Consider the following 9,466-nt stretch of genomic DNA (forward strand, 5'->3'; position numbering starts at 1 on the left):
CGTGCACAAAGAAACACACACACACACACACACACACACACACACACTATTTGAGGCATTTTTAAAAACCTTACCCCAGCTCCATAGTCTGAGGCTGCCTTTATAATAAGTGAGAAATCAGCGGCATTCTCTCCCAGATTACTGTGCTCATTTTATGCTCTTAGACGTGGGATTTAGGGGAATACACTCACTAAGAGCAGTGGATTAGCGGGGATTACTGATGTGGGCCTACAAACACTGCAGTCCCATTTCCCTCTCTCTCTCTCTCTCTCTCTCTCTCTCTCTCTCTCTGTGTGTGTGTGTGTGTGTTTGTGTGGAGTCAGGCTCATTCCCCTGAGAGCAATATACATTGCCTATATAATTGTATGTCACATGTAGCGACTGAGGCTAAGGCAAAGCAACAGGCAGGAGAAGAGAGCAGGGGACAGAGGGACAGAGAGTTAGAGAGAGAGATAGAGAGAGAGAAAGAGAGAGAATAAAGAGAGGAATAACAGAGATAGGAAGACAGGGAGGAAAAGAAAAAGAGCGATAGGATGACAAGATGAAATGAAATGAGATTTATCGTGGCTGGCAGGAGCCATCCCTCTTGATCTTGCTCATGCGCACACAGACACATATATGCACACACACACACACACACACGCACACACACACACACGCACGCACGCACGCTCACACACAAACTGACAAAGTGAGGTAGAGAAAGAAAGAATATGAATACACAAACATGCTTATTCTTGTTGATACACACACACACACACACACACACACACACTCCGACACATTTGCACAGACACACAGTTGCAATCTTCATTCACACTTATGTGGGTTGACAAGGCGGAGGGTGTGATTGTGTGTGAATGTGAGTGTGCCAACGTGACAGTCCCTGGGCCAGAATGTCCATGTGTGTGTGTCTGTGTGTGTGTGTGTCACATGAGTAGGAGAAAGCGCTGGCTCGCCTCTGATTGACAGTGGGCAGTGTGACCTGACAGCGATGCCATCAAGGCAACCTGGACCGAGGTGCCTCTAGCATTCCGAGAGCAAAAATTTGCCAGTGGTCAACCGCCTTTAGACAAACCAGTATTGAAAAGGTATCTGGGGATGGAGCCATTGTGCTTCTCATAGCTTTTTTCTTCTTTCTGTCGTTGTGCAAGTGTTGCTTCAGGACTGACCTGTTCTGCCTTTTCTAATGCTCTTGTACAGAGATGGACAGCTAAACTGACAGCAGCACTCACCCAGGTAAGTGTCCCTGAGAAAGGGTATTTATAAATATACAGCATGACATTTAATTTTAATAGTTTCCTATTTTACTGGGGCATGCACCGAAAACAATAACCCCAAAGCACAAAAGATTGTTAACTTGTTTCCTTGTCTATCCTGGCCCGTGTTCCACACAGTAGACCATGAAGCCTTCCAGCAGACACTCTTATCCAGCCCAATGGCCACAGCTGGGGCCTCTCTCCATCCACTCTCACTGTGCCCTTTACTACAATGAGAACCCAGGTCCCACCATGAGATGAACACGTCAACTTTTTTGAAAATGTTGCTTACTTGCCGTCTACCCCAGAGATAGAAAAGAGAATACATACTCTTGTCTTCCCTGTGTGTGCAATAACACAGTCTGAGGTTTTTAGCCTAACTTACAGTAGCATAACTTACAGTAGCATGGAAGTGGGTTAGACCAGTTAGCCTATAGCTCTAACAGCAAATAAGCTAAGTTCCCAAAAGGTTGGCGACTGTTTGTGACCCCTGGGTGTTGAACTCTTGATACCAGTATGCTGGCTGGGTATTGAGGCATTGAAACCTTGACTGTTATTAGTATTTTGTTCCTGTTAAGCTGTAAGAACACTGTGTGTAGCGTTCAATTAAAGTAGAGTGACTACTGATTTATGCTTTACACACATATTTCTAGGCTCCATGGAAACTGGGGTACATGGAATATTGAGCTTCATCATCCAATCAGAGCATATTCATTGTCAGTCACTCTCGTACTTATTCTCAAATCAGAGCTCAGCTGTAAAAGCTTTCAAGGTTAACTTCAATCATGACAAATGTAAAACAGATGGAGATGAAACGGGATTAATATCTCAAATTCTTTCATTTGTTTGTGCTGTTCTTCCTACTTTGTGATTTCTAATATTGATGTGCCGGCGCAGGCGCACTGCCAGTGTGTTCCTGGTGTGCGGCCGTTTCTATTTCCATATTTTGAGCTTTGCTGTCCTATCCCTGAAAACCCTACTTAAACCCCATTAAATATTGACATGACCTCTCTAAAAAAGCTGTGAGCACACTGGTAGATGAGGCAACAGCAGATGCAAAATGGAGTTGCTGTGTCTTCTTCTTTCTCGGCAATATAAAATCCAAACTTACACAAGAACAGATAAAGCTACTGGTAAAGCAAACACCTCAAGGATGTATGTGTGTGTGTGTGTGTGTGTGTGTGTAAATGAACATGAAGCTGAAGCAATTACTCACCCGTGCTACATTGACATAGTCGTCATCAGACAGGGTGTCCAGCATCTCGACCACAGACATCTTCATCAGCTTCAGCGTCAGGCCACTCACACTGCCACTCCTGCAAACACACACATACGCTAAGGTCTGTAAGTGTGTGAGTATGTGTGAATGTATGTGAGTGTGAGTGTGAATGTGTGTGTCTGTGTGTGTGAGTGTGTGACCAACCACTGGTCAACCAAAATCTTCTCAACACCTAAATCATAAATTCAGAAATAATGTGTTAAGTATGCTTAATGTACATATATTAAACTGACCTGTGACATTTTTCACAAATATAGGGAGTAACCATCAAGGCACAAAACAAAACCAGCACACCAACATGCACTTGGCCTCTTTAATTCACGTCACTGAAAGCCAATCCTCAAGGTCACCCATGAGCCTGGTGTGGTGGTGCTGGTGGATAAGATCAGCAGACTCCGGTGCAGGAGCTGGAGCAGGAGCAGGAGCAGGGGCTGGGCTGGGCTGGGCTGGGCTTGTGATAAGGCTGCCCGGGCTCCTCTGTCTCTTAAGCGGCTTTGGGGCTCTCGGGGGCTCAGGAGCAGACAGAGGCCCCCTCAGGCCTGTGTCACCGAGCTCATCTGCGGCAAGGTGCGCTCATGGCTCCTGCAGGTGTCACAGGGGTGACGTGGAAGTGGTCTAGGGCTGACTGACTCCAGATCAGAGGTGCTCAAACATCCACCCCTGACTGTCTGGGTGATCAGGGGCTTGAAGGCCTTCCATATATCGCTTTTCCACCAATGTGAACCAAGTCCTGGTGATAGGTTGGTGCCTGTGCCAGTTTGGTGTTGATTCTACATGCCAACTTTTGAAGAACCAGCTTACTTTTTTATTTTTTATTTATTTTTTTTATTTATTTATTTAAAGAGGAATGCCTCTTGAGATGTGGCATCTCATTTTCAAGAGGGTCCTCGATAGGACTGGACAAAGACAAAGGTACAAGGACAAGATACTACAGTACAGTACAATACAACATACACATTCACTCACATACAGCCCCCTTCCCCCACCCCCAACAGCTCCCATTCCCTAAAAATACATACATATACACATATATACAACAAGCATACATCTTTTCTATTGACTGATCGCCAAAGAAGAGCCGAGTCGAGAAGTCACTGCATATGTCTTTACGCATCTCCATTGTCCTAGCAACATGTCCGTAAGCAGCCAACCATAACAACAACAACGGAGGACTACATATAGTGTTGCATTTCAAAGATGCACCTGTAAAGCTATTAGTGATCAGAAGAGGTCATCTCTGCTAAAGGCACTGGTCACCTGATTCAGTTCTCCTAGGCCTGTAGATGACCCTGAGCACCTGAAGGCCAGGTGAGTTAGATAAGGGCTGCAAGTTAGAAGACGAAAGATATGCACCGTAGGTCAACATAATTTTGTGTCGGAACCTCTAAATGATAACCACGAAACCTTAGCTGACCCGTATGCTCCCCACCCGCCTCTTCTGCCTGAGCCGAGTCCACCACCGTGGCATGGTGTCTGACACGAGTCTGTCCGTTCACACCTAGACAGGTGGCATGCAGACATGTGCCAATAGGTGGCACTAATGCTACAGCAATGACACCTTAGACTGACAGGAACACAGTAAATGACACTGAGTGCATTCGGAATATCAAAATATATATTTGTGTGTGTGTGTGTGTGTGTGTGCGTGCGTGTGTGCGTGCGCGCGCGTATGCAAAAGAGAATTCATGTATGTGCGTGTGTGTTCATGGGGGACTGTTCTTGTATTTGAGTGGTATGATATACTCACACATCGACAATGATGACCATGTCCTTGGGAGACGAGGCTCCTTGGATGTACCTGTGAGGAGACAGACAGGCATGATTACGGACCAATTACAGACTCGAGTGGTGGTAAAACCCCGGCTCCGTTGCTTCGCACCGCACCACGCCGCGCGCGTGGCTGAGGCTCCGCGAGCAAACGCCCTCGCTGCCGTGACCTCTGTCGGGGGTTTTGTGACGGCTTTTTCTCTAAGCTATCATCAGAGAGGACACGGGGCACCTGAATAGAACTTTTACAGCGGCACTCGCACTCCACTGAGATTAGGAGGTGATTAAACTTGTCATCCAAGGCCAAGAGAGTGGCAGCCAGGGCTTAGCTAATGTACACGGCACACTGAAAGGAAGCTCTGTGGAGTCCATGGCGGACCGATGGGGAGAACAGCAGAGACGGACGTCTAAGAGAGGATTATTAACCCTCATTGCAGACTTGCAGTGTGACATATACCGTCATTTTCCAACTATTAGCCGAGATTTATTGATTTTGCAAACAAATTTCAGCTATGAGGTTAAAGGTTGTATCAGCGAATTCAGGCACAAAAAAGGCCCAAACATAAATGATCACATTCATCTAATCTTTCCTAACGATCCACTAGCTGCCTGCCCCATAAGCAGGCCGTCAAAAAACTGCGTCTCTGTAGGCAGCCTAGGCTCCGAGATCTGTACACAAAAATAATAGCTACCAACAGGGGTTGGCAACCACTCAAAAGCAAAATAAAGTGTTTCAACCAATAACCGACGAGATGCGCGTTTAGGAGAGTTTCAATTGCATGGGAGGGAGGGGGAGGGAGTAGCGAACTAGCTCTCTGTTTTGTTTGAACATCAAAAGTGACGTATCCCCGCTATCGCTGATACAACCTTTAATACACAGGGGCAGTTAATATGGTATTAACTTGCATAAAACACTGTCCTGTGGCTTATACACAATGCGGCTAATAGAAAGAAAATTACTGTACTCAGTAAAGTAAGTAAACACACTTGGCTCCACCGGAAACAGAGAGCCTTTCGTGCACGTAGCCTATTGAAGAGCCATGATGACCCAATACATTTTTCTTCAATCAACACTTTTCACTACATTGGCATTCTTCTGATTCTGGGAAACTGCACTCTCGAAACTTGAATACAATTCCAACGACTACCTCTGAGCTTGTTTCTCAGAAATGGCTTTCTTGCAAAACGTTCATATTCACCCAAGGAGTTAAGACTACTTTTTCAGTCACGACTTCTGGAATAATGTCAGCATGCGCCATGTTTACAATGGTTGGCAGATTCAGTTAAATTCACTTTCAGACCTTTTATCTCGGCAGGAGAGTGTGTGTGTGTGTGTGTGAGTGTGAGTGTGTGTGTATGTGATTATGTGTGTGTGTGTGTGTGTTTGTATGTATGTGTATGTGTGTGTGTGTGTGTGTGTGTGTGTGTGTGTGTGTGTGTGTGTGTGTGTGTGTGTGTATGTGTGTATGTGTGTATGTGCGTTATGCATGTGGCCCTAGAGCTCTGGCTAGGTGAGGTGGCTGACGTGGCTGTCTGTCTGCCTCCGCCTGAAGGGGCTCCCAGGCACCTCAGACTGACTGGCTTGCGACCAGACCGGTCTGGAGTTCAGATAAATCCGCTGAGGGCTGCCGGCCGCTGCCACCGAGACAACCACTGACAGGAGGGAAGGAGAAAAGAGGGATGGAGAGATGGAGAAAGTGAGGGATAGAGAGATAAAGAGATGGGAGAGGGAGGAGGCCAGGGCTCAAGGCTGAAGTCCCTGCCAGCCCCACTGTTTCATGTCGCTAATCAAACTGACCCCACCCTCATTAAGACCACACCTTGAAGCTGACCAAACTCTGGCTGCCCATCTGAGGCCTTACAAGATCACCTTGTCTGGTCACTCAATCAGTTGCTACCTCTGATTTTGAATCTGCTGTGGAATTTAGGATCCATCTCAGTAAAAATGTGAAGAAAAAAAGCCAATGTGTGTGTGTGTGTGTGCGTAGGAGAGTGAAAGTGTGCCTAAAAGTGTGTGTGTGTGTGTGTGTATGTGTGTGTGTGTCCGTGTATTTGTGTGTGTTTGATGCATGGTGTGAGAAAACAGCAACAAAACACCCGAGTCTGTGCGCCGCTGATACAGGCTGACATTAAACATGGACACACACTCATTCATACAAACGCAAACACACACACACACACACACACACACACACACATACACCCAGGCACACACACGTACACACACACAAAACAAAAACACAAACACCGTTCCAGTAGCAATTAAAAAGGCATTACGTCCCCCTGCCCCTGTGTAATCTGAGGGGAGATTGATGGCCATCGCGCACTCCTTCAAGCTCCTGGCTCCAGCTCTGAGATCGCACCGCTCGGCCTTGTGGGTACCTGGCAGCGGCAGAGCCAGCACGGCTGCCGGTGTGCCTTTTGTGTGAGTGTGTGTGTGTGTGTGTGTGTGTGTGTGTGTGTGTGTTTAGAAGACTGTTGGTAAATGCTGCCACGTTGTTGTTGTTTTATGTGCTGGGGGCTGACCAATCATTGGGGACGTCTTCCTGTGGTGATGATTGGTCGGGCTGGCTGGCTGGGCCTGGCTTTGGCTGGGGAAGACTGGAGCCCATGGGGGCCAATCCAGCGGCTTTGTGAAGCAGGGCCAAGCACCACAGAGAGGGGCCACTGCAGAGAGGCAGTGTGTGTGTGTGTGTGTGGTGTGTGTGTGTGTGTGTGTGTATGTGTGTGTGTGTGTGTGTGTGTGTGTGTATGTGTATGTATTGTGTGCATTGGTGTGTATGTGTGTGTTTTGTGTTCATGTGTTCGTGGATATGTTTTTAACATTTATGTGTATTTGTTTCTAGTAGTGTTATCAATGTGTGAGTGTGGGCCTGGCTTTACTGGCTGTGCCAGGCTGTGTGTGCACGTGCATTCGTGTGTGTGTGTGTGTGTGTGTGTGTGTGTGTGTGTGTGTGTGTGTGTGTGTGTGTGTGTGTGTGTGTGTGTGTGTGTGTGTGTGTGTATGTGTGTGTGTGTTCTGACTGAGTGCTCTCTCCACACTGTTTCCTGAGGCGAGCCAGCTGCTGGCACACGCCACTCCAACCTGCACCGTGACCTTTCACCCCGTCCCTCAGTGGCTGTTCCAGGCAGCCAATCATGGCAGGGGGCATATGTGGGAGGATGTGTGTGTGTGTGTGTGTGTGTGTGTGTGTGTGGGGGGGGGGGGGTATACTGCATTCTCTCCCTCGCTCGCAGACAGAAGCCAAGAGGGGGAAATGGATGGGTGGAAGACTGATGACAGCTCACCGAGCACAGAGGGCAGCAGGAGAGAGCTGGCTCTGGCCACTCAGTGAGCATGCCCACTCAACACTCAGAGTGGACAGAGAGAGAGAGAAGGAGGGAGAGAGAGTGAGAGAAAGGTGGTGAAAGTCAGTATGAGAGAGGTGAATATGAGGTGTGTGTGTTAGAGAGAGAGAGAGTCTTTGTGATTCAAGTGTGTGAATCTAGTCTGTGACTATGTATGTGTGTGTGTGTGTTACAGTGACTGCATGTGAGTGTAGAGAGTGAGTGTAGTGTGTGTGAATAGTGTAATATATATATATGTGTGTGTGTGTGTGTGTGTGTGGGGGGGGGGGGGCAATCATCTTTAATAAAACTGGCGACAACACATCAAAGGTATGGACACTTCCACTTCAGCTGCTACCTCCCCCACCCCCCCCCCACACACACATAGAACAGAGACCGACAAAGCAGACCGCTGTGACTTATCTCCTTAATTAGCCCCATCTCCATTCAGATGGGAACTGAACTGCTAGGCAGCGGGCAGCATGGACCGGGAAGGGGGGCGATAGCGACTGCATGGAGGGACCGGACCTCAGAAGTGGGGAAGCCACAGGGGTGGTGCAGAATACCCATAAGCCCTAGCGGCAGGGCTCCCATTCAGAATGGGGCGGCCCATGGAGCGGAGGGAGTCCCCTCTCACGGGTCTCAGCGTCTCCCCCTCTGTTCTCTCTGGACACGCATCTCAGAGCAAAAGCCCAGCAGCAGCTCATTACACAGACGCAGGCGGAGTGGGCATGGCTAACAGCGCTGGGACTGGAGGCAGTGCAGTACTAGCTTGGTGTGGAGGAGCTGGAGCAGTTGGAGTGGAGAAGAGGAAGCTGAAGATGTGTGTGAAGTGTGTGTCGGTCTACAGTGGGAGAATTGCCTCTAAGGTCTGTCTGTGTGTGTGTGTGTGTGTGTGTGTGTGTGGGCGTGCGTGTGGCTGTGTGTGTAACTGTGTGTGTATGTGGTGGTTGAAAGGAACAGAAGATACAAAAGGATTCTCTTATTCTCCTCATCTTTGTCCTAAACTCTCAGCCGCTATTGTTAAGAGTTTTTCTCCTCAGTGCTTCTTTGCAAAGCAATTTCACTCCATGAGTATGGGCACCCTGCAGGTGAGTTTGAGATGCTCTCCCCAGGGTGCTAATCACTCAACAATAAACCCTCTAATAGTTCTCGGGTCAAGCTTCATGAAAGCGGCCTCTCAACAAGAAAGGAGGTCAGAGGCCTCTCGGAGGAGGAACACGGGGCGCTAAAAAGTAGAGGAACGTCGGAGAGGAGTTCAAGGACACGGTTCCTTCAAAGAGGACAACTTGGAGTCCCTTCATTGACCTTTCACACAACACAAATGGTTGACTCAGGGTAGCTGAATGGAGGAACAACTGTAAGTGGCAGTTCTACTGTCTCCTATATATAAAAAAAAAAAACAGCCTCTGAGTTTGGGGTCACATGTGGTGGTCGTGTGCTACCAGGGTGCCATCAGCAGATGCTGGCAGTGCGTGGCGACTGCGCAGCTCCAGGAGGATGAGGAGCGCAGGAGAGGAAGATGACGCTCGCACGGCGGCGTGCGACTCACGGCTGGCGGCTCCCTCTTCAGCGGCCGACTGCATCCAGATGTGAAGTTTCTGCATGGGTTCCGCCCAGTAATTACCTTTCAGCGGCCGCCCCACCAACGCCATTTCTTCCCTATCATTACCCAGCAGCCTTGCTGCCAGGACCAGGTGACGAGCAGATGGGCCAGGCTGGTGCCGAGCCCAATCCACCAGCACACACACACACACACACACACACACACACACACACACACACACACACACACACACACACACACTAGCCTATTTCAAAACCCTTTACACAA

The 9,466-nt window shown here is 48.4% G+C and overlaps 1 protein-coding gene across 3 annotated transcripts in view; it reads right to left on the reverse strand.

The window, feature by feature from the left end:
- The window catches only part of cacna2d2a (calcium channel, voltage-dependent, alpha 2/delta subunit 2a), a 213,579-nt gene that overhangs the window by 44,935 nt on the left and 159,178 nt on the right, over positions 1-9,466 (reverse strand). For all 3 annotated transcript variants that reach the window (XM_042090856.1, XM_042090854.1, XM_042090853.1), the window contains 2 exons: positions 4,286-4,336; positions 2,476-2,575 (listed from right to left, as the gene is read on the reverse strand). In XM_042090856.1, the coding sequence (XP_041946790.1) occupies positions 2,476-2,575; positions 4,286-4,336 (151 nt within the window). The remainder of the gene's footprint in view (positions 1-2,475; positions 2,576-4,285; positions 4,337-9,466) is intronic.

The sequence above is a fragment of the Alosa sapidissima genome, chromosome 4, assembly GCF_018492685.1.
Source record: "Alosa sapidissima isolate fAloSap1 chromosome 4, fAloSap1.pri, whole genome shotgun sequence".
NCBI lineage: Eukaryota > Metazoa > Chordata > Actinopteri > Clupeiformes > Clupeidae > Alosa > Alosa sapidissima.